Genomic DNA, 27,086 nt, shown 5'->3' on the forward strand with positions numbered 1-27,086 from the left:
TCTAAAACTTGAGTTATTGTAAAATAACAGCAGGTGGCGGCCATTTTGAAAAAAAAATGGCTGCTATGGTCACAGGACAAATCTAAATATTACCAATGTACCCCACATCCTTGAAAATGTATGATTAGTCACCAGAATCAAGATCCTAGGTGGTGTAGAACTTGAGTTATTGTAAAATAACAGCAGGTGGCGGCCATTTTGAAAAATGGCTGCCATGGTCACAGGGAAAGTCTAAATTGTACCACTGTATCCCTCATCCTTGAAAATGAGGTCTTAGTCACCAGAATCAAGATCCTAGGTGGTGTAGAACTTGAGTTATTGTAAAATAACATCAGGTGGCGGCTCTTTTGTAATATGGCTGCCATGGTCACCACGAGACAAATCTGTGATGGCCCCATAGCCAAAAATGTTCCTTAAGGCATGCTCTAACTGTGTGCCAAATTAGAATACTGCCCATTATTCAAAAACAATAATTTTATTGTTTTAGGAACACTTTTGTCAACTCCGTCAGATACACGTCAACTCCGTCAGACACAAAATCTGACGGAGTTGACGTCTGACGGAGTTGACAAAATGGCATTTGTTTTCATCTTAACCCTCTTTAGTACAATGTAGCCATTTTGTTTTTGCTTAATTTTGTTAGCTAAACCTAACCCCTAAACTAAAATAATAAACATTATTTTGGAATTCTTAACAAAGATCATAATAATGTCCTGACGGAGTTGACATGTAAAAGCTGTGACCACATTGTTATCAACATTGTTTGTTTAAAATATCAAACAATTGAATGCTTGTCAGACCAGGTACTCCACTGTTGCAACAAATATAAATGGGACTTGGAAAAGGAGTCTTCAGGCTAAATCTGTCGACAATATTTTCTGATTAATTTAAGACTTTTAAAAAAACCTGACGGAGTTGACGGAGACGTGGGACGAACATTTGATATGAGATATTTAATAGAAAATATAAATTAAAATTAACTGTGTATATTATTTGCTATGTTGTTGACAATCTACTTTAATTTAGTATGTATATTTATGTGATTGTGACAGTATTAGACACTTTTTTGGCAGTTTGAAATTGTGGCCACTTGCTGGGGACAGGCTAAATACAGGCCTTTTTGGGTACAGGGCCTGCTTTTAACTAATTCAGATGGAATATGAAAACAATTATAATGAAATTAAGGGCATAATAATACACAACTGTATTACACTTAACTTTGCAAGTGCTTTTATTTTTATGAATTAATTTATTTTTTACATAAAATAAGGCTCTTATGTGTGGGACATGTTTTTTCCACTTTTGTCCCTCATCTCAAGAATGAGTGACATATGTTTTGAAATATTTAATGTTAATTTCATAAATCAATGTGGCTTGGATCACATTGAAACCGTGCCCAAATTTGGAGATTACTGATGTCATTAATATGACATCATCGATGCGCTACATTGAAATTATAAAAGCTAAATGCACATGCCTTTATTACCATTAAAGCATTGGCTCTGTAAGAGCAATTTTTGCAATACGAGGCTTTGCCTAAAATCAAATCATGCATAGTGTGTAGTAAATGTCATGCTGCCATCTCGCCATATTTGGGCATGATTGATGTCATAAAAGTGCTACATTTTGTTTACGGCAAATGTAAACGAGCAAATCAGCTAACCAATCACAGGCAACAGGCATTCTGATTGGCCAGAATTAACCAATAACAGGCAACAGGCATTCTGATTGGAGAGTAGGGGATGATTCATGATGATTTATGGTGATAAGAACTGTTCATTCCGCTAAATATGACGTAAATTAAACATCTGAAACTGTGCTGGGACTGAAACGGAGCTGTCGATCGATTCGCTAACGATTCGCTACGATGACAAGGGCGCCCCTCATTTCACACCGGTGTGATTTTTGTTATACAGTATGGGCATGCCAAAACATCAACCAATCAATTAATCATCAATATGATTTTGGGGATTATGGAACCACGCCGTTTGCCAGGTCAGTATTACGTCATCCCCAAGGCATAGGCCTACTGTATATATACACTGTATCACCAGCAAGGTGTTTTACAAACTCTTTGTGCCAAAATGCAAGTTATCATAGGTGATCCGATAGATCCTGGATATCTTTCAAAATTTGAAAAGAAATATGACGATGAGAAGACGAAAGGGTATGTGTCCAAAGAAACAAGGTTTCAATATGCATGGTGTCTCATTAGGAGCAACAACACAGATGACATCAAGAAAGGAATAGTCCTGTTGGATGCTAAAGAAGATCAGAAAGCAATAAAGGGTGACCACAGGTACATCCTCTTCTATCTATCGGTGGCCTACTACAAATTAAACGAGTACCAAAAGGCCTTGAGGTTCATCAGGGCCCTGCTGAGGAGCGAGCCAGAGAACAAGCAGGCTTTGGACATGGAGAAACTCGTAAACAAGGCGTTGATGAACGACGGCTTGTTTGGCATGGCGATCGTCGGGGCAATTGGCCTCGCCGTGGCTGGACTAGCAAGCCTCGTCACCTTCGCTGTGGCAAAGTGAGCTACAAAGTGATAGAGATGGAGTTTGGCTGGCTGAGCTTTCCTCTTCCTGGAAAGACTGATGAATTGACCATTGCTTTCCATAACAAATTAAATCGTTGAGAAGGCTTTGTCGGTTTATGGGTTCCTTTGTGCAGAGAATTTCAAAGAATTACCTTTTTCATACATGTTACATGTTGTTGGGTAAATATTAAGGTTTTATTTCAGCTCCTATAATGTATTTACCAATTAAAGAATGAAAGGTATTTTCTGACAAATTCTGTTTCTGTTTTCTCACCGTCTCCTCCAGGTGAAGGCAAAAGGGGAGATCATCATCAAATGTCAAACACAGCAGCCAGCAGGCTACTATAGTACACGACTACACTTCTACAGTGTGGTTCTATTGGAGGCTAAAGCCATAGGTGTCTGTCTGGAGTTAATGCCACAAGCCCATGGAGAGATAGATAAGTGCCATATTCCTCAAGGAGGAAGTAACTCTGCATGCTTTTAACTTTGCCCAAATTTGGAGTTATATGTAATGGATATGTCAACCATGCTGTCGTTAACACGTGGTTCTGAAAGTTGCTAGCCGTCTAGAAGAGGGAGCTAATCTTGCAAACTGCTAGACCAATTAATGCCATATTTGTTGTGTGTACTACACTGACACTAGGCTAAGAACCCCGTTCAATTTGTGTTATACTTAGAGATGTTGTCCACATCTGGCCACAGATTACGTATACTGATGATGCCATTGATACTGAACATATAATGTTTATGGGCTAATAACTGGCGACTGGCGAGCCAGGTTGCCTTTAAGGAGGGAATGGCGGTCTATTTGAGCTCAAATGTTGCCTACATGGTGCCATGCTATGAGTGTGAGTCCTCACACTATATTGTTCAGCTTATTGGGACATCTTATGGGCAGCCTCCACACAACTAAAGAAATATTTTTCAGCTTATTTGGACATCTTATTTTTCAGCTTATTGGGACATCTTATGGGCAGCCTCCACCCAAATATGCAGTCATAGATGACCAGCATCATAGACTGGCCACAGAGATCCACATCTTGTTCTTTTTTCCCCAGTCTAGTCATTTTGCCCATTCACCTGGGTGGTGGTGAGGAACCTTTCCCCTACGAGCACCCCACAGGCTGTGGTGGTGAGGAATCTTTCCCCTACGAGCACCCCAAAGGCTGACATTTTGGAATATCAACAAAACTGATTAACTTCCTCACTGTGTGACCATATCTTTAGGGTTTATCGTCGGTTTACAATACAGAGCCTCATACAGTAAAGTCTTCGTAAACATTGCATGGTATACAGTATACTGTATAGTCTGTGTGGTATTTTTAGTGCATTATACGATGGATAATGCATCACAGCCTGCCGCCTCTTAATGTAAATTATTCGTACTGACATACTGTTAAATGTACATTTTCCTGTACTTTGTATGTACAATGTGACTACATACAGCAGCTCTTCCAATGTTCTCAATCCACTGTACGGCCACTGTATGCAACCTCTTGTTCTCAAGCAATATTTCAAATGCTACCGTATTTCCACAATATAGCAGAATTATAGTGGCTCACTGTATTGGAGCCAAGCCCCTCTACTCTGAAAATCCTAAAAATAGAAGAGGCTGGCTCAGGAATGGAGGAAAATATAAAACAGTTCCCCTCACCCCTGTATTATTTCACAAGAGAAGAAATGTATCTGCGATAATATGATACAAGGCTGAATCATTAACAGATCAAACATCTACATGTGGTCACATGGGCAGCGACCACATGAACTGTATGAATACGAGCACTCACGTTGTATCCTATAGGATTCTTGTTTTATTTTGTTCCCCCCCAGCAGCAAACAACAACAGTGTGGATGTTTCGGTCCAAGGGCCTTCCTCAGCGTAAATCTAAATAATACTGCGTACTGTAGGTGTCACTTAGAGAGGACCTGGGTGCCACTCACAAAGCGGTCCGGGTGCACCACGAAATACATATGTTTACATCATACAATATCATTATTTTCTGTTACATATTATATTCCAACAGGAGGCTTGTTTTATTTAAGACAAGAAAAAGTAAACAAAAAAATAACACAAACATAAAAGTATTAATATACGGTGTGTATTAAGTAAGATCCATATTGGAAGCTCTATAAACAAAACCTGATCTGTGCAGGTCTATCATTACAAGTGACACCTACGCAGTATTATTTAGATTTATGCTGAGGACAGTGGCCTTGTGGTTAGAGTGTCCGCCCTGAAACTGGGAGGTCGGGGTTCGATCCCCAGCCGGGTCATATACCAAAGACTGAATTAAAAAATGGGACCCAATGCCTCCCTGCTTGGCACTCAGCATCAAAGGGTTGGATTGGGGGTCAAATCTACTAATCAAATGATTCCCGAGCGCGGCACGGTTGCAGCTCACCGCTGCGCCTCACTGCTCCAAGAGATGGGTCAAATGCAGAGAACAAATTTCACTGCGGTAACGCGTATGACTTTGACTTTGACTTGAAGGCCCTTGGGCCGAAACGTCCACACTGTTGTTTGCAGCTGGGGGGAACAAAATAAAACAAGAATCCTATAGGATACAACGTGAGTGCTCGTATCCAGAACCGTGCACCCGTTACGTTATGACGTGGAATTACTCAACTGAGTGCTTGCTTTTGCTTTCTTCTTCCAGTGACCACATGAAAACATGCAATTGATCAATAATGAATGTTGACTTGCATTCCTTTGAAACATGTATTCTCTTTTGGGAGAGGGCAGATGAGACGAATAGCTGTGCAAATTTGCTATCAAGGAAACATCTGTATGCCAGATATGGCGATGATCAAACATTCAACTGACTATTACCTCCTGATTATACAACACACACACACACACACACACACACACACACACAACCACGCAGGCAGGTGGTGATTATGTCCACAGCCCTACACATCCACAGCACACTGTGGGAGGAGATGGGGCAGGGTGGGCTGCTACCTACTGTACCTCTGCCCGTTGATTTTACTGGGGAAAATGTGGGGAAGAAGACTCACTCCAACCACAGCCGCTGAATGTGCTAGCACACACACACACACGCACGCACGCACGCACGCACGCACGCACGCACACACACACACACACACACACACACACACACACACACACACACACACACACACACACACACACACACACACACACACACACACACACACACACACACACACACACACACACACACACACACACACACACACACACACACACACACACACACACACACACACACACACACACACACACACACACACACACACACACCGTTGCTGTCACACAGAACAATGGCACTGCAATCCAAGCACAACATCTGTTCCAGTTAGAAAGCAAGCTACAGTATGGCCAGAAACAAAAAATAAAAAATAAAAAAATAGCCTGGAAAGCAATGGAGTAAAAGAGAAATGAAGGAATGAGAGAGGAATTAAAAAGAAAACAAGAGTCTCCGTTTCTTTTTGATATGCTGTATTTTCTGTGGCACGTGGTGCCATTTTCCGAGTGGCTGCGGTCCCAAAGACTTGGGCTCACAGAGTCCTTGAGATGATAAATTCATATTGACATTAAAAAGGCGCTAATAACTAGGAATTCAAACTTTTAAATACTGGAATAAATGGAAAGAAAGGAGAAAAACTGACATCATATTTTAATGGTGTGAATAAGAGTTTTATTTAAAAAATATATCATATTTGATTAAAAAAAAAGGTTTCCCCATCGTTCCTTAAAAATCACACGATTTAAATGTTTTTGATACAATGGAGGTGATTCAAAATCAAGATTGATCATTACTTTTATGTGTGCATGTATGAATATGTAACATACAGTACTGTAAATGTGCAACGATATTCTACATGACAAATATAGAACATTCCGTTTTAGAGCGAAAATTAAGGCCTCTCTGCTTGTGTACACACTACTGTACAGTGTGTATATTCACCATAGCACAAATATGGATGTGTGCTTGTGTAGTGTAACTAAATTCACATGGCATGGCAACACTAAAGCATTTCAGATGACTAAAATATGACAAAAACTAAATTTTACTTTTTTCAAAAGACTTCAGAAATTTCATTCATGCTTGTTGTAATTGAAGGATTATAGGAATCTGAGAAATCCACACTGTAGTGTTAATACAGTTCTCGGTGCAGTCTGTCGTGACACACTGGTGGCTCTCATAATTTCCAATGCCTCCGCCTAACATGCACGCATGCACGCACACACACACACACACACACACACACACACACACACACACACACACACACACACACACACACACACACACACACACACACACACACACACACACACACACACACACACACACACACACACACACACACACACACACACACACACACACACACACACACACACACACACACACACACACACACACACACACACACACACACACACAGTTTTCACCTTTGCAGTTGCCTAAATAGGTCCTTTTGGAAATCAAATTATTTGAATCTACTACTGTAGCTGCCTGGCAGAAATGGACATTACATTTTTAAATATATTTTTGAATTTCCATCACAAGTGATTTGGGGAATTGAAATGACAAACAGACAGCTTCCTGTCACAACTTAGCGAGGCACAGTTACAGACTCTGGAGAAGAGTTGTCTGGCTTGAGGACTGCACGTCAGAGTTACAAATGGATACATTTTACTGTGTACAGTAGCTAATCTACTGTGTAGCTACGGTAGCTCACTATAGATGAACAGACAGAACTCTGCCCACGGGACAGCATCTCAAGCAAATCAAGGCTTGAATATGAGTCATCACAACCTCCCAGTACATTTACTGGAATAGGGGTGGAACAGTCACTGTGTGTGTATTATTCTGAACGCAAATTTCAATGATGCATAATTCATGCTTTTTCTTTGGTCTGCTGCACCATGGCCCCATAGAACACTAGTCTCATGTACATCACTTAACTCAAAAAAGCTGTTTTTCCAATAAATGATGCCTGTAAATTGTCCATCTCTGGTCGTAAAAGTAAAGTCAGCTAAATGGGTTAGTGTACTACTAAAACGGCACCCTACTGCACATACAGAAGATGATGACATGCTATAGCTTAACTACCTAAAGAGCATTATCTCATACCTGGCTGGCAGGGCAATGGTGAAGATAATTACAATAGATTCCCCAAATGATTTCCTGAGCCGGGCATGTAAAAGAAGGGGGCTGTTAAAAGTCAGGTAAATGTGCCTCTGGTGTCGACCCATTAAAGTCTTCCCGTCTCCTCCCCGACAGAAAGTAATCCAGAACATATGGACATAATAACTCCCAAGGACAGACGAAAACACACACCAGCTCTGAGCATCAACATATGCAATCTTAATTAAGTAATTCGTCTCAAGCATTAGGCGTGGGCCTGTGCCAGGATCCATCGAAAGAAAATGTAAACAAACAGCATTTGATCTCCCATCTCTCCGGCATGCCCTCCTCTGACCTCAGCCTGCCGCCTGATTAAAAAGCCCTATCACAAGTTTCATTCACTTACCGCTGTGAAAACAAACACACGCGCGACCAACAGCGTTGCTAAGTATACATTCTCTCTCTTTTAAAAGGGCATTAACGATTGGTTGTACCGAGCCAAAGGGGAATACATTTGCCATTAAGTCTGACGGCGGGCGGCTGTGAGAAACATCGTTTTTCCTAAAGAGAGTTGACAAGAGAAGGGATGGGACATGAAGTTAATGAACCCTACCTCCTCTTTAAGCACTGTGGGATCCTTTCCTGTTATTGGCTGTAAGAGACCATCACTTTAACAACCCGAGATGATTCCATCCTTGTAACTCTAAGTGTGTCCCACGGTACGGCATATACATACTGTACATGCGTGCGTGCGTGCGTGCGTGCGTGCGTGTGTGTGTGTGTGTGTGTGTGTGTGCACGTGTCCAGAGCCTCAGAGTGCAATTCAGGACACATGGCTACCGTTGAGACGCTGGCTGTGAACACAAGAGACGGGCAGTGGCTGTTTTGGCGCAGTCAAAAAAGACGTTGAACAGTGGAAGAATTACGATGAATGGAAGGCCAAGGTGTGCAGCCGGAGTCCTGCAACGAGTCAGCTGCATGTGGCGGCTCAAAGACAGAAACAGGAAGGGACAGGGGGGAATGGAAGAGCTAAGAATGGGGGAAAGAGGGAATATGGGAAAAGAAGAATCAGGTCCAAACCTGCCTCAGGTTTCTGCCCCTGGGCCTTCAAATTAGAGAGGGGACATTCTATAAGCTACAGTATGTGAAAGGAGGAGTAATAAGTCTTTTTTCTCCTGAATTTCGGAGGCCTGTCCTCCCCAGCTGAAGTTCACACTGATGGAGCTATGGTTCTAGTTGTGATAGGGGATGTTGTGTGTACAGTACCTGTTTGCAACGGTTAGAGCAAGTGCATAACTGAGCAATTCCCAGACAGCGAAAACTCTTACAAAGTGGGGGCTACGGGGCATCAGGAGGTGTCAGGGGCAACGGGAGGGGTGAAATGATTAGGTAGGAGAGGGAAACATTATAATAATTTAAAAAATCACACCCGTTCATTGTACATCATCATTATTTTGCTCAGACACATATGGCATCCTACTATAAATGCGCCACATCTCTGCGTGCGTGCGTGCATGCATGCGTACGTACGTGTGTGCATGTGTGTACTGCACTTAACTCGATAACCGCTTGACCCATCGACTTCACATTCGACACACGCGTTCCACACCCCCACAGGGAGTGCAGTGCCAGGTATCGAGTCGGTCAGACCCACGGTTCTCCAGAACCACAAAAGGCTCTGGTCAGGCTCTGCCAGTGGGCCTAATGAGGCCAACTCCTTTCACCTGTGCTATTTCCAGCCTCTGCCTCAGCTAATTGAGGCTCAACCAATTAGTCCACATATGACGTAAATTCTCCATTTATTGTCAATGGCATTTAATGTTTGTGTTGGCAAAATACATATGCCTATAAATGAATTGCAACCATAGGTCGCAGATTATGAAAACCTGCAAAACCTCAAAAGATCACGACACTGACCTCATCAAACCCTGGATAGCCATAAATGGAGAAGACTGGATCAGATCTGCATATATGGAGCTGGCCAGCAACTCTACATCTGACCTCAAACCTCAAACCCTTCGATCCTACCCGTCAGCACGGAGCAGTGCATGTTCGACTGCATGTCCGACCGATGATTCCGCATGTCGGTCCGTTGGTGTGTCTGATCTGCGTGTGCATCCCCTCCATATATGGAGCTGGCCTGTTCTTACATTCCATATGTTGATTCTTCCCCACCCGTCCTTCCTTTTCGACTGATACCTACCTACAGTACCTATATATATTTGTCTCCCTTTTGACTGATACCTGTTCATTCAAACTCTAGACAGGCCCCAAAGTTAGTTTAGTGCAGCCGTAGAAAACTAGAGTTCTCAACATGCCCGAAGATTAAGGCCTGGCCCTTGGATAAATGAACTGTTTATTTTATTCTAATGAATTGTTTTTTATTTTTCAAAATAAATTACAATGTGATGTTCATCAAATTAGAAATATAATGTTCTCCAGATATAAAGAAAACTGGTGTAGGGACCTAAGCTGTGAATCTACTGCCTCATAAAGGACAGTTACACCATAGAACTGTACTGTATCTGAAGTATAAACAAAAGACAACGATCTCTCTGTGCATAAATACGGTCAGGAACATTACCATTAGCACTGGAGACTGGCAGGTTTAATGCCACTCCAGAAGAAGAGAGATATTGCTTGTTCTGTGAGCTTGGTGAAATTGAAAACGAGGTTCACTTTTAGTTTTATTGCCCTAAATATGATGACATAAGATAAATTCTGGTTAACAAGATGTCCTCTATTTGTGGGGATTTAAATTATTATGAATGGAGATATGTTTTGCCAAAGGGACTTTTGTTGTGGCAGATTTTATTTGTCAAGCTTGGTAGAGAAGACAGAGTACTCTGTATTACTCTGGGCTGTAATAAAATGTATTATGAATATAATATAAACATGCTGTAAACGCAAATGTGAAATGGTGTCTTATGAACCCATGAGGGCTGGGCACTTTGAGTGCAGGACACAAAAAGAAATAAATAATCAATCAAAATAGCACTTATAACAGTTTTCAGATAGGCGAGCAACCTCGCTACAAAGCAGTTACTATGGCTTCTGCCACTAATTGAAGTACATTAATAATGCAACATTTATTTGCCTAATTACTCCAATGAGGCAAATAAGTGCCAACACAAAAAACATGAATAGAATCACTGCCTTATTTGACATGGCTTAATCTAATCTCACTGAGCACCACAGCCAAAGCTTGTGGGTAAGTAAAGGTCACTCACAGAGGCAATTCTTGCCTTGAGCACTTATTTGTTATTTTGCCATTCAACCCCTCGGGATAAAAAGATAGCTTGTGTTGAATGGACACCTGCCATATAACCAGTGTTGGGTAAAGTTACTTTTAAAGTAACTTCGTTAGGTTACTGGATTACTGCCATTAAAAATAATCCCGTTACAAGATTACCCGCTGAGAAAATTAACTTGTTAGAATACTTTTGGATTACTTTTACATTACCCGACAATTAAACCATTTTCGAAGTTGGTTACATAATAACCATTAACCTTTTTTTTGCAGCTCCCGCCTTTATTTTATATTTTTTTATAGAGGGACAGACAGTAGGCTGACAGAAAATGGGGAGAGAGATGGGGGAGTGACACGCATTATAATTTATCACGCCCCTCAGTGGTGTGCCGTCAGGGCCAGCAAGGCCTTCTCTGCTGGCCCTGCACTTGCCTGATGCAGACAATTTTATAAAAAATATTTATTTTTCGAAAATATATTGTATTTATTTCGCTGCCGTCTCTCTTTCAGACAGGCTGGACACGCTGCTTCCATTCTGTGCTAGCCTGGGCACCATTTAATTTCGGTATATGATCCGGGCGGGAGCGGATGATATCATTACGTCATGTTGTAGTATTGTTTTGTAGTCGACAGGCAGGAACAACAAACCGAACTTCCTTTTCCCTCAAACCGATTTTTCTCAATGAAAGCTGCAGGCTACGAGAGCTTTTATTGTTATTCTTCCGTTTTGAGGGAAAAGGAAGTTCATGTATGTTGTTCCTGCCTGTCGACTACAAAACAATACTACAACATGACATAACGATATCATCCGCTCCCGAGCGGATCATATACCGAAATGAAACAGAGACCAGGCTTTCCTCTGAGGTGGTGGAAAGCCTGGTGAGGCGAGGTTAATTCTGTGCAGGTACAACAGCGCTTGTTTTTTTTTAACCAATGAGATTTTTTCCTTGTCTCCGGGTAAAAATCCACCGTGAGGCTTTCAGAATATACCTTAGAGTATATATGAATAGAGACGGCACCGGATTCCTCCTCCCATCCACTTGCATTAAGTTGCTCAAAAGCGCATGAGGCGATTTCACTCCTCCTTCCGTGGGTACTCTATCTGGCCTTTGTTAACGTTAACATCTTGCTTGTATCCCATCGCTGGGGGAAAATATTGTCCATTGAGAAAAGATAACTGCTGTTTCGAACTTTCTGTGCGAGTTCCCATCTATGGGTTGACTGAGCTAGCTAAATTAACAGATTTAACTCACAAACAAACGCGGAAAACGACTGAAGGAGGAGAAGAAACAGATTTAGTAGTGGATTTACAGTCAAAGCCTTTTTCGAGAAGGAAGGACTTTTTAAGAAAAGCTTGCGATTGTAACAAAGGGTCGACCATGGTATGATGCAGGCAGCCATATTTAATATTTATATACGTACATGCGACATTTTTGCGTGCTTTCATGTTGTATAAGAAAATATGACAGGTTGTTGTTATGTAACGCCGTTGCCATTGTGCCAAAAAAACGAATGGAAACAAGACCGCGAGGTCTTTCTTCTGTGCTATGCTTTTGGACCAAGTGCTTAACTGTACTCTGTGCTGTTAGAAGTTAGAAATAAAAAAAGGAGGAGGAATCGGGAGTATTTTCTTTTTAAAATCTTGCCAACAAAATAAACAGGGTCACATCAGTAACTGATAAGTAACTACTAAATTGCCCGTTACCCCAAAAAGTATTCTCGTTATACTGTATAACAGCGTTATTTCTAACACTGTTACCCCAACACTGCATGTAACCCACTCAGGCTCTCCAAACTGAGCATAAGCTCACTCATGTCAAACAATAATGAAACTGCACCACAAAACATGGTTGCTGCAGATGATGCGGTACAACTCACTGGATTGATATGGACACAAAGGCACCAAAACAGAAAACAAAACAGATTGCCTTTGGCAGTTCAAAGAATGCTTACGTAATGGTGAGGCTGGCAACCGGCAGCTCCTGTCATTTCATTATTTTTTGGATATCTTTCTGCCTTTGTTTTAATAGTCCACAGTGTAGAGAGAGAGGGAACAGGGAGGGAGAGTCAGGGATGTCATGCACCAAAGGTCCATCAGGCCTGGGACTTGAACCTGGGGCTTGCTGTCAGGCACCAGAGCCTATGTGGTACACCTAGGCTCTATGCTCTCACTATGTCCCTCAACAACTGAGTCAGTCCTACTCTACGGCTCAGAGACGTGGACCCTCATGGTCAAGGCCGAAAAGTCACTATTCGGCCGAAAAGTTCACTATTACTCAATGGCCCTTGATTGATGTTTTATTTTCATAACCCCCAAATTGATTGCGTTCATAAAATCATTCTTATGCAATATTTTCTCATTGGACTACCTTCAGTTGTGAAATTATAGTCCAATAAATCACTTTCAGCCTGGGGTTCCTATTTTGTGCACATCATAGGCAAATATTTTTGCCACGCTAAATTGTCAGTGTTTTGGAAATATAGGGCTTCAGTGGTTAAGCTGCCCCCCACCCCTACAGGTTCATGAAATGTGAGGTACAGAACTCAGCATATACATACAGTAGAGGGCATGTAATAACTACTAATAGGCACAAAAAAAAGAAGAAAATCTTCACAGAATGAGAATGATACTGTCCTTGTAAACAGGGACATGTGCTTTAGTCATCTAACAGCAGAGTATAGGACTACCCTCTCCCAGTGACAATGGTGCTTTTCATGGCGTGTGTAACCCACCGCCCGGGGTCACGCCCTCTCGCTTCAAAGGCACTCCCGTCTGCAGTGCTCATTATTACCCTCTCTCCGACTCACCCACAGGAGGGGCCCGCTGACGTCTTGCCCCGGTGGGACCCACCGCTGGCCGCCCCTTCACTGTACCCTAACATACCCCCCTACCCCCCCTCCCACCTAGGGCTTTCAGCACGCTCATAAAGGCTCAGGATCTACGGCATCAACACTGGCCATTACAGACTCCTCGTCTCGTCAGGTTGACGGAGGCCTCCACATACCGTAAAACCTTTAGGAGCTTAGCGAGAAACATGGGTACTACATTACAGTAAGTATATAAAGACTAAGGTTTGGTGGCGATGCAAAGTATAGATTGTTGAAGGTGATATACAGTATGTACACAAATTAAAACAGGATAAATACCAGCATCACACTGTGAAAAGAAGCTGACCGCTAGTAACCTTCTGGGCTAAGTGGAAAGACGCAACGAGACTCTGGATAGCAAAGCAGTGATAGAGAAGGGGAAAAACTAAGATGAGAATGTTGCTCTGGAAAATGTGCTCCCGTAACCTGAGATTCTGGGATGGATAGCAATCTGGAAGCTCCGTTTATACCTCTCACTCTCACTCTCTCCTTTCCTGTGTGTGTTTACGTCTGTGTGTGTGTGTGTGTGTGTGTGTGTGTGTGTGTGTGTGTGTGTGTGTGTGTGTGTGTGTGTGTGTGCGTGCGTGCGTGCATGCGTGTGCGCGCTAGTGTGTGTGTGCGTGTGTGTGTGTGTGTGTGTGTGTGTGTGTGTGAGGGGATTGCTAGTGTGACCCAATGTTTTCCATGTGTGCATGCCATGGAGGAGCAGACAGGTCATTTTTGTTTTGATTGTACCAGAGAGATCCGTAGTGCACATGAGGCCTGATGCATACTTTATACTGTGTTAAATTGTACAGGTCTGACATTGAGCACAAGCGCTAAAGCACTTACAAGAGAAGCGTTTCAGATATTTGTCAAACATTTGATACCAATAACAATAACTATAATTAATAACAATAACAAAGCACGTCCACAAGCACTGTTCCTCCACTATTATGCACTCCCAATCCAAGGGCGGAACACACTCCTCCGGATGTATTGACCTCAAGTAGCCTACTGACTTGTTGACCCAAACAAAGCTAAATCCTATGAAAACTTGGGAATTATGCAGCCTATTATGATCACACTGATCGCGTGGTTTAGGATTAGGCTCACTTTTGTCTATGTCCCAATCCTAAATATTGTTAATCAGTCAAGTAAACAGCCAAAGGACTGTATATTAAGTTTACAACAAAGCTAATGCTCTGAAAACAGACAGATTGAACCCTTTGGCATAAAGGGGAAAAAGGGGTGGGGGAGGGGGAATAAGAAATTAAACGAACGCATAACATTGTAAATAACAGAAAAGAGCAGCAAGTGAAAATATTGACAGCTGACTTATTTTCCAATTCCCCTGTGAACGTGGTCTGTTGCTTACAAGGACAGAATGTGAAGCATATACAGTAACTGACTCCTCGGCTGGTTCAGACTAAACAAACAACGGCAAATCTTGTCAATTTTGTGGTTTAAAGTTAGGATTTCCATGTTGTTGCAATTATGTTCATCATCTCCTGATCCCCGGGCTAATCCTCAAAGCCATTCCCGCTGCCTCATACACACCCCCTGTGAAAACCAACCCCTCACCACGTGTGTTGTGCACGCACACACACACACACACACACACACACACACACACGTGTGTGTGCGTGCGGAGGCAACATTTAGGAAGATGCCGCGGCCGGCTGTAAGGGGTGGGTAGTGAGGTAGGGGGGAGAGAATCTGCTCTGTGTGATGTGGGAGTTAGACTTCTACTGTTTCAGAAAATAAACAGTGGGATTGTCTCAGGGTAACGCACGCTGCTCGACAGACAGACCCATAATATTTCCCCCCATTTGATGACAGCTGGGAGAGTTTTCCACCGTTGATAACAGGAATGTTTTCTCACCCTCTGGGCGCATACAGTCCGCTCATTGTGGGGCACACTGGAACGTGCTGTAGGTTCAAGGACCAATAGAGTCAGCAGATTTGATGAAGCTGGCCAGTTCTTCTGGAAGCTGATTGATCATTTTCTCTCTGTCTGCCTGTCTGTCTGTCTGTTGTTGTGACTGGCGGGGGGTTCTCACAGTCTAATGGAGCTCTTCTTTGTCTCCTCATCATTCTGTTTACATCATGTTGGAGTTCCCAGTACCAGTTCCAGTACCATCAATCACTCTCTAGTGATGTTTCTCTGTCTTTCAACTTAGCAATGTCCCATGATGCAACATTTGCGTGCGTGCGTGCGCACACGCAGAGGTCTATAATAGCAACAAGAGCCATTATTGATGGCAGGAATAGCATGGACTGGCCACAGACTTCTGTAAACGCCAGTGCGTTCCCGAACACACACACACACACACACACACACACACACACACACACACACACACACACACACACACACACACACACACACACACACACACACACACACACACACACACACACACACACACACACACACACACACACACACACACACACACACGCCACCATTCACAACCAGGGACGTGCGATAGCTTACCGTATATGTACATATACAGCTTTCTGTATATGTACATTGGGGATCAGGGTGAAAAGTCAGACAGACACCTTTTTCAACACACTTTCTAGCATACAATCCTGTGTGTCTGACCTGTAAGGATCTCTCAGTCAGAAATAATTGGACACTGAGGATTTTGCAGTGCAGGAATAAAATGTTGGCACAGGCACTCGTACATACACACACGATGCTCAAAATGACCTGCACAGTATTAAAAGCGCTCACACAGAAGCTATTTGACATGGGGCCAACTCTGTCGGCGGGCCGCTGATCAAACGGAGCTCTGCGGTTCTCCGAGGCTGCTGCGGAAGGCCTGAATACGCAACGGGGCACCCCTAGGGTACCACAGGGTTCCAGTGTATGTCCACAGGACCCTGGCCCAGCAAGTCTCCAGCAGGTGGGAGGGCTGCAGCGTTACACACACCTGAATGGGCTCATTACTCCTTCCCTGACAGAGGCAAAAAGACCATTAACACATTAAGAGACACCCGAGAAAGCATGCAGACATCATGGGCAGATGAGAGAGCATGCAGACATCATTGGGCAGATGAGAGAGCATGCAGACATCATTGGGCAGATGGAAGAGAGCATGCAGACATCATGGGCAGATGGAAGAGAGCATGCAGACATCATGGGCAGATGGAAGAGAGCATGCAGACATCATGGACAGATGAGAGAGCATGCAGACATCATGGGCAGATGGAAGAGAGCATGCAGACATCATGGGCAGATGCACATTAAGAGACACCCGAGAGAGCATGCAGACATCATGGGCAGATGGAAGAGAGCATGCAGACATCATGGGCAGATGGAAGAGAGCATGCAGACATCATGGGCAGATGCACATTAAGAGACACCCGAGAGAGCATGCAGACATCATGGGCAGATGGAAGAGAGCATGCAGACATCATGGGCAGATGGAAGAGAGCATGCAGACATCATGGGCAGATGGAAGAGAGCATGCAGACATCATGGGCAGATGGAAGAGAGCATGCAGACATCATGGGCAGATGCAAACAGCCCTGTGCTTATGTGAATGCATACCATTAATGTATTAGTCATGACCTCAAGTAGTAGTAGTACTAATACACCTATACTGTAGATGTGGTTTTGACAAGATGTTGAATGATGTACTGTATAAGGTACAGTACATCATTGTAAAAGGTACTGTACAGTATGTGTGTACAGTATATACAGTTAATATGTGCGTGTGTGTTTGTGTGTGCGTTAGGTTGCGCACAGGTGGTGGAAAACAACCATGTTGTTTTCGTGCTCATACCCAGCCACCCACCCACACACATAGCTCCGTAAGGGAGTGGTTGCACCACTCAAAGATTGAGGATGCAACATGCATACACAACATGCACCAACATATACCGTGTTACAGAATAGAACATACTATTTGTGTGCTTGTGTTCTGAGTTAAGTGTGCTAAACAATGACAATAAATACTGCATTTTCAGATTTTCCTTCCTTTATGGTACACTTAGGCCTACATACTTAGACAATTATCATAGCGTTTGCAGTGTAATCAAAATCAGAATCAGATACCTCCTGGCTCAGGAGGTATACAGAGTACCTTCAGAGCCAGAAGGCTCCTGGTTCGATTCTCGGCTCCTCCTGGCTGCGTGTTGAAGTGTCCTTCAGCAAGACACTTAACCCGTAACTGCTCCCAATGAGCAGGTGGGTGCCTCAAATGGTTTCCTCTGCCATAGGTGAGAATGCAGGGAATAGTACAAAATTATGAAATAGTAAATGCAAAATTAATCGGAATCCACTTTTTAAATGCGCATTGTAAATGTGAAATGAATCGATACATGTAGCAATGGCCTTGATTGCAGCCACACTCTGCACACACTCCCTGGACGCCAGAGCTGAACCTCTGCCCCATATTTTCACATTGGCCTGTTATAGCGCCACCAGGAGACCGCTTTTTGCAAAACATTTTTTTTGACAGTACACCTACAGTACATATTTCTTTCCAAACATCACGCACATTTGTACACAGTCTCTCTATAGCCATCACACAAAACGGGTCTTTCAGATTTTTCATACTCCATCCTGATTGGCTAAGATTGGCTTCCAAAGTTTTCAGAAGTGGCCCGTTTTGTACAAAATGCCGCAAATCATCAACACAGTGTCCGAACTGTGCACACATAATCCCATTAGGCTGAGGAAGAAATGGCACATACTGTATAACTGCACCGATTTGCATAAAACTTAGTATGCACACTCCCTACAGCCCAAGGAAAAACGTCTGGCCTGCATTTTTCAATTCTGCCTTTTTGAACGCCACCAGGAGACCGACTTATGGGCAACACTTTCTTTAAAGCGCAAATAACATGCATTTTAAAACTGCTTTTAATATTTAATAATCATATTGTCTATGTCCCTCAAAGTTATTTCTAATGGTTTGAGCCTCAATCACCACTCTGATATAACCAGTCCTTGTCAATTCTTTCTGGACTTTGAAAGCAGTTTTAGCTGCAATACCACAATGTCCTGAGGTGGAGAGGGTGCTGATATGCAGATTATTTAATATTTGAGTCATTATAATACTCATGCTAGATAAAACCAGGCTTGTTTCCATTCCATGCCAGCTTGGAAAATCAACAATGGTGGACATTGTAAACAAAGTGGAAATGCAAATTTGCAACTGAAGACTGAAGAAAAGGAGGAATTATACAAAGTAGGGTGACATTGATGACATCACGATGAGGCCAAAATCAGTCGAGCTGTTTCTGAGAGCAATTTCCATTAAAACACCCATATGACATGAAGGCCTGATTGTTCAAAATTGGTTATTTGTGGGGATAGAAAACACACATGGGAGCCCCAAAAACACAAAAGAAATTTAAAAAGTTGAGTTTTATGTTATAGGTCCTTTAAAATATTTTGTTATCATTTAGTTTTTGGTGTTGCTATGTGATATACTGATTTTTTTTGCAGACAAGCTGCCATTGCTCTCTAGTAATCCACTTCCACAAATCTATTAGATGAAAGTGACGCTCACAAGCTTGCTGTAGTGACAGGGAATTTAGGCGTAGGCCACTTGGCAACACATATACAGTACTAACAAAGTCACACACACGGAATGAGCACAAAGTAAAGCACTTTGGATGAAGGCTCTGCTGACATGCTACAATAAATTAAGAATGTGAGAGCTGTCAAAGTCAAATATAATACTTAATAAACATCTGATATTTTTATTCATCACTGTTGTTGACTCTCCTTCCTTGTCTCTTAAAACCATTTAATTCTAAATCTGCTCTAACATCACAACTAATGTAGCGTGCCCTTGCTGGATGAATTAATTCCAATTAATGCCATTCTCTGATCTCATTGACACTGAAACATTACATCATACAAATGTTATTACATCCAGCTTATTACAGTTCATTTAAAACTAACAAAATAACTAAAACTAGAATAAAAAAAATAGTTTACCACATAAAAAAGAACAATAACTAACTGAGTTTACAAAAAAACTAAATTAAACTAGCAATCCCGCTTTAAAAACTAATCAACTAAAATTGAAAAGAAAAGGTCAAAGCAAAATCAAAATAATAACTAATGAAAACTATAATAACCTTTGCGGGTCTAGTTGCACATTATTTGCTTTCCATAAATAGATCCCCGTCTTCCAGCTGTGTCCCTGATTATCCCTGCTTGTGTTCAACCTCTTCCCACAAAAGCTGGTCTTGACCCATTCATTTGCATCAATGACCAGCCAATTTCTAAATAACCATTCATTAAGAAAAGAAAATCTGCAAAAGATTACAATTTCTGGCAGCCATGAAAGACAATCGTATATTTGAAGAGTTGATATTTCTCCAGCATCATAGTACTAAGAGTGCACTTATTAGGGTCACAAACGATATTTTAATGAACGCTGACGCCGGTGATTGTTCCATACTTGTTTTGTTGGACTACTTATTCATAGATTACAGCAGTGGGTTAGCATGTCTGGGACTCCCTTGAAGTGGTTTACATAATACTTGAGTCTTTTTTTTAATAATTCCCTTTTTCCCCCGCCTTTTAAGTTTTAATGTGTAGTGCCAAGGGTTCATTTTTAGACCCAATCCGTTTCCCTTGTATAGAGTACACTTCTCTCTGGCAACATTATAGAATCATTTCCTTCTCATAATTGGCCCAGATCACTTGCATCTAAAATGCCGTTATCACTTGGTCCTTTACGTCACCATTGCCAAAACCTATACAGTGCAGTGATAAATCGTATCTGACCCCAACCTAAACTTTGAGAGCCATGTAAACAAACGTGCTCAGGCATGTTTTGATCATCTTAGAAGTATCACAAGGGATAAGATCAATCTTTTAGTATTAAAGAAAGCAAAATAATGATTAATGATTTTATTTATCCGTGCCTTGGCTATTGCAATGGTGTTTAACATGTCTTAAGCAAAAAAACTAAAAAAACACTAAATAGGCTCCAGAAAATAACCCTCCCTATTTGCCTATCTGTTTTAGGTTACAGAATTTCATGGCCTGTCACCTAATTTACATTTATCGAAATTAACTCCTTACAAGCCTGTGCAGGCTTGCTTGTTCAGACAGCAACCGGCTGGCTGGTCCTGAGTCAAGGCAAAGGGTGTCAGGGTCTGTCAGCTCTGGAACCACAAGCCTGAGGAGATCAGCCTTGATAAATCAGTGGCTTCAATTGCTTCTTAAAACATACTTTTTATCTACAGGACTTTCCATTTATGAAATGTTATGCACCGAATATTTTATACACATCAAAGTCCTGTTTTAAAGCCATTCCTTTGCGACATAAAGATTATTATTACACTTTACACATTTAATTGATATTGTCTTTAGAGCACATTGATAGGAATGTTAAAACTAAACTCTCACTGGCATTAGTGATGCTCTCTTATTTTAAACCCACTAAGCACATGCTACCATGCACTTCAGGGCTGAAGCAATTGATACTGAGACACAGTGACACACTGACTAATTTCATTATAAGTACATCCATTCTCATGTGAGGATAATACTGTAGTCTGTATGTGACCAAAGGGATATCCCTATGGACTGGGGGAGATATTAGACATTTGAGGCCATCAGGCTGAGGCTCTAAGCCACTCTGCTATATACAGGAGAATAATTCCTAGAAAGAGGCCAACTCAGGAAGTAGAGTCGGCGTCTTGGAATCGGAAGGTTTCCGTTTTCAATTCCCTGGCTACTCCTGGCTGAACTACATACAATACGTACTTGTCCTTCAGCTTCCTGTCATCCATGTAAGAGAGCACGGTGTGAAGAGCCATGGCATTGGCATCTCCGGTGGTGATCTTGTTTGACGGTATACAAATTGCCATGGGTCCAGCGAGGCAGGAAGCCTCAAAATGCATTTGTTGACAATTGGGGTGAGGGTGACAGGTATGTCAGGTATGACAGGTATACTGTATGACAGGTATGACAGGTATGACAGGTATTCAGGCATGTCAACTTGGAGTGCTTGGGCATGGGCATAATGGTGGACATTTTGAAGCCTGCAGGGACCACAGCCTGAGAGAGGGAGAGGTTGACAATGTCCGCTAGACACTTAACCCCCATCAGCTCACCCTGAAAATGTTGATGACTGGTGTGTGAATGTATGTGAAGTGAAAGGGTTATATTGTTATGAACTTTGTAATGCACTTTGGATAAAGGCTCTAAATAAATTCCCTATTTATGGGAACTCTATCCCAATGGACATTTCCCATGCTCCAACACACCACACAACACAGCCCACAGCCTTTAGCTAGCAGAACAACCAGCTACATTTTCTCAGCGATGCGATACAAAATCACAAATGATTTACGATCGTCGGGTGCACGCCGGCTCACCATGGACAGCTCTCTAACCTTTGTAGATGAAAGGTGATACACAAATTCAAGCTATTACTATTATTATTATTGTTATTATTATTACTGTTTTAATGGTAACCGAGGGAACACAGCTTGATCATCCAATGAAAGTACACCCACCAAGATGGCTGGTCGGCCTACTGACACGGTTGAGGAAAGCCCTTATTGTGGGATAAAACGCATGACCTCAGTTGAAGGAGAAAGGTTTGCCACATTGTATTAACCTCACATTGAGCAGTGCAGGCCTGATGAAGTCATACACTTTAAATCCCCATTTTGCTCCCATTTAAAAGACTTTCACTACAGTACACAAGCAATCAATCACGTCCTTGCTCGTTCCATGACACAGGCCAAAACGGAGCTGCAGTCACATGCTCACATGGATGGAGCCATGTGCATGCCCACACACACACACACACACACACACACACACACACACACACACACACACACACACACACACACACACACACACACACACACACACACACACACACACACACACGTCTGTGAAGCAACACAGGTTAGTCAGTGCAGCCAATTGGGCCTCAGCTCCTGCAGAGTTTAAACAAAAGCAGTGTCCCTGGATCAGTGTTGGCTCCCTCATCCATCCATTGACACAGCCACCCTGATGAGAGGCTCGCAGCCCAAATTATTCACTGATGTCTGAACGTGCCAAATCACCTCCAAGGAGAAGAGAGTCAATGTTATGGTGTGAGATTATTGCTAAAATAATAATCCAGATTACTTTCTGTAAAAGATCTTTCTGGATTCTTTGCTAAACCTTATGTCATTTTCTATACCGTATGGAGAAAGAGAGAGAGAGAGAGTGAGAGAGAGAGAGAGAGAGAGAGAGTGCCCATAGCACTTACCCCACCCCCTTAGATAGCAATTCTGTAGACTTAGATAGCATTTGATACAGACTTATAGCATGTTATGTAGACAGCATAAGTGCATTGTATGTAGTCATAGCACGTCATAGTACATATGTATATCATAGTAGTATAGATGTATAGCTTATATGTATAGTTTCATTATAGATATTCCACTGTTACTTTCTTAGCTTACGCATGTTTCATGATAAATGTTTTTATGTGATGTATTCCCATGCTTTTTTGTTCTTGCTTAATGTAAATCGCTCTGGATTAAGAGCGTCTGCTAAATGCCTAAATTGTAAATTGTAAATTGTAGAGAGAGAGAGAGAGAGAGAGAGAGAGAGAGAGGAAAATAATAGTGAAAGCCTGTGAAATGACACCGACAGGCTAAGAAAATTTGAGCATGGGAGTGAGAATGTGAGAAAGCAAGAACGCATGCTGTAGATTCCTGAGCAAAGGTGGGAATATCATGAAGCCAGACCTCTGCCTCTCATAATGTGAGAAGCACAGTCTAATGTGTGGAGTACAGTACGATTGGATCTGGCAGCCGATTCCCAGCCTGGTGAGCATATGGAAAACAGTGTGACGACGGTCGACTTTACTGGCCTTAAAACACACTGGAGCGGAGAATCCATGTCGGGTCTTTTAAACCCCTCCACATCACTCTCTCTAAGCAGCCTGTCCGTCTGCAGGAAATACCTCCTCATAGGAATCCACTGTGGGGACATCTAACTTTGTTTTAATTTAATAAAGTGTCCGATCTTAGTCCAGCTCTGGGCCTGTGTTCATCGTAATTTCCTTACCTCAAATTCCAGTAAGACTACTGTTGTAGTCAAAGCGGCTCATTTTTTTTTAATAAGTATCTCATAAACCGAGAGTCCTTGAATAAAGATAAATCCCATGCCTTTCCTTCCCTCTCTCTCTCGTTCATGGGAACAAACAGAACACAGTAGTATCAGTCTCCACGGTAATATGGAACATCCACTGTCGAGACTGCTTTAGAGCAGGAGCTTCTCAGTGTGATCTGGACGCCATCCCAGAAACATAAAGAGCAGCTCTACATTACCCCTCCGTCGACTCCTATTCATGCAACCACAGCAATACAGCACAGTACACACTGAACAGCTAGGGTTCGAGCTGGTATATCAAAGAAACATCTCTCAGACGTCGCGGCTGGGATTTATGGCAGATCTTCAGATTGAGAGTCAGATGTTGCTCTTCAGTCAGACAGAACCCATATTACATCAGGTTTTTTGGCAGGGTCGTATCAGCGTAGATTATTCACTGATCTCACCACCTCTTCACAATACTTGTCACCACCATTATTTTAAAAAGAATATCGCTGGAGGAGTTGAAGGAAGAGAGAGAACTGGCAGCCTACATGGTTCTCTCATGGTCAGAAATCCCCATCTTGTTCTTCAATAGTGGCACATATTTATTTGCCAGTGTTTTCATTTCCGTCAGTGAAAAATAAGGAAAGAGAAGAAGAGGCAGCCTTTGCCAACAGAGAACGGCTTTCCCCCATCTGGGACAGACGCTGCATCCATTACGTAAAGCATTTCCTCCACGGGGAAACAAATATTCCCACAAATATATATTAACCACATGAAACCTAGCGTCCCTACACTGGGCATGCCATAAATAGACGGACATCAGCGAAAATAGGAGGACATGCTGCAAAAATAGCCGATCTACCAGATCGATATATTCGTAGTGATTCTGGTGGTTATAGGACATTGATTAGTAGTGATTCCAGTGGTTATAGGACATAGGATAGTGTCACTCGGCCTGATGAACGACGGCAGACTTGGCAGCGCTGCTGATACATATGGTGAAATCATTCTGATACGCTCCCAGCTCCCTTTAAAGTTAATGTTAAAGAGTGGCAGGGAAAAAGGCTTTCCTCTTTTTTCTTTTTTTTCATGAGGGAAAGTTTAGGAGGACTGAAAGGAAAGCGGGTCCAAAGTGCTTTTACAGTGCTAATTGGGTGCTAACAATGTTCCTTGATTGTTGTGATTTTCCGCTGCAGTAAACCTGCTCATAAATGTCAAAACGGAGCATGGTATGTATCTGTACGCAAGTCCCACACCTCTGAGTGGCAGGTTGCTTTCTAGTACTCCAGAGGCCAAACCTTCGTTGCAGGCAAAACCCTCATCTTTCTTCCTATGGTGAAAGACTTGACTTATTACCGTTTTGTTGACAGTCAGGGTTAGTGTGCGTGTGTGCGTGTAGGGGTGGGGGGGGGGCGGGGGGTTAGCGAGTGCGAGAGAGAGAGAGTAGATTCGAATTTTACCCTTCACCATTTCAGCCCAGGGGCTTGGAGTGAATGAGATATGAAAACACACAGTAAAATTCTCAGTGGTAATATAATTAATTGAGAGTGTAAAACTGGACCGAAATGGACCCGTTAATTTTCACATTGTTAAACCACTTTCAACCTGCCGCCTCTATTTTGAACATCATTATGTCGTATAGCCAAAAGTTTCAACACATTTCTAAGAATTTAAAGTTGCACAATGCATCACATCACAACATGTTGTGAGCTTATAGATCAGATATTTTTGCATGACACTATCGTATATAACTAAGTATATACAGGGCTTCAATGATTTTATTGAGTTAAATTAACCCTGCGTGAGGATGCAGGGACTCATTCTAAATAAACCATCAATAATAAGAAATTGGTGTTTGTACTGTACATGTGTTAATGAATAATTCTGTGAAATGCATACCGTCCTGTTTATGGTACACTCTCCAGTTTGCATATAAGCAGCAGAGAGGTACGGATGATGCAGTGATAACCCTGGTGCATCACATCTATGCACAGCTGCATGGAGAAGCCAAGTCCTTTGTCGGAATGGTATTTGTGGACTTCTCAAGTGCATTTAATACAGTGCGACCTCATCTGATGGGACAGAAAGTTCCCCGGATGAAGGTCAACTCTAACCTCGTACTGCTCATTCTCTCCTTCAGACGGACACCAGACCGCTAGGTTCAACGGCAACTACAGCTCCAACAGAACTGTGTACACCGAGGCACCACAAGGATCTGTCATCTCACCAGTCCTGTTCACCCTGTACACAGATGACTGCAGCAGCCCAGACCCTGAGATGCTGTAGTAAGTACTCCAATGACACAGTAATCAACAGCCACATCAGTGGGGTATTGGGGTAATGAACAGGTTTGCTGAGTGGTGTGAGAACAACATCCTGGACCTAAAACCCAGCAAAACTAAGGAGCTGCTGGTGGACTTTAGGCAGGACGCGCTAACTCCCCCTCCGGCCCTGGCGATAAATGGCCAGGCAATAGATTGCGCTGAGGAATACAAATACCTTGGCACCACCATCGACCACAAGCTCGCCTTTAATGCTGAGAATATCCACTCCAAGTGCCAACACTTGGAGTGGAAGATGAGGAAGCTTCAGGTCCGACCATCAATCCTACAGGCTTTATACAAGTCCTTTGTGGAATCCATAATGACCTTCAACATCACATCATGGTTTGGTGTGATCACTGTGATGCGTCAACCAAAATCCTCTCGACAGGGTTGTTAGGATCAGTGGCAAGATCATTGGGAGGAACACTCAGCAGTATCCACAAGAAAAGTAAAGAAGGCCTCTCAAATAAAATAGTTGAGGATAACACACACACCCTACTAGTTCACAGACACCCACTACCAACTAATGCCCTCAGGCAGTCCATACAGAGCCTCTTTGTGCCCACCTCCATCAGACTGCTGAACGCCTGTCTAGGCTGAATTTTAAGTAGACCTACTAGTATTCTCTTAAAAGTATATATATTATATATATATATATATAGAGAGAGAGAGAGAGAGAGAGAGGGGGGGGGGGCACTACGCCACATTAGCCCCTCCTATAAACAGCTATAGTATAATTCATTAAACATTAAATGCCATTGACAATGAATTTACGTCACTAGAGCGGTGCCCATGGGGCCTCTACAGCAGTACCCGTTGGGCACTGGCTTACTTGGAACGATGCAAGTTGGAAATGAATGCCCCTCCCAGATATTATGCGTTGGAGCCTCTACAGTGGTGCCCG

The 27,086-nt window shown here is 42.5% G+C and overlaps 2 protein-coding genes across 3 annotated transcripts in view; one reads left to right on the top strand and one right to left on the bottom strand.

Annotated features, from left to right (window-relative positions):
- Positions 1–2,829, top strand: part of LOC308314508 (mitochondrial fission 1 protein-like) — a gene marked incomplete at both ends in the record, with an annotated part of 97,901 nt that extends 95,072 nt beyond the window's left edge. The window contains 2 exons of the mRNA XM_080762139.1: positions 2,216–2,533; positions 2,826–2,829. Coding sequence (XP_080618265.1) covers positions 2,216–2,533; positions 2,826–2,829 — 322 coding nt within the window. The remainder of the gene's footprint in view (positions 1–2,215; positions 2,534–2,825) is intronic.
- The window catches only part of znf469 (zinc finger protein 469), a 259,292-nt gene that overhangs the window by 155,020 nt on the left and 77,186 nt on the right, over positions 1–27,086 (bottom strand). The window lies entirely within an intron of this gene.

The sequence above is a fragment of the Protomyctophum bolini genome (genome assembly GCF_963924005.1).
Source record: "Protomyctophum bolini genome assembly, chromosome: 4".
Classification (NCBI taxonomy): domain Eukaryota; kingdom Metazoa; phylum Chordata; class Actinopteri; order Myctophiformes; family Myctophidae; genus Protomyctophum; species Protomyctophum bolini.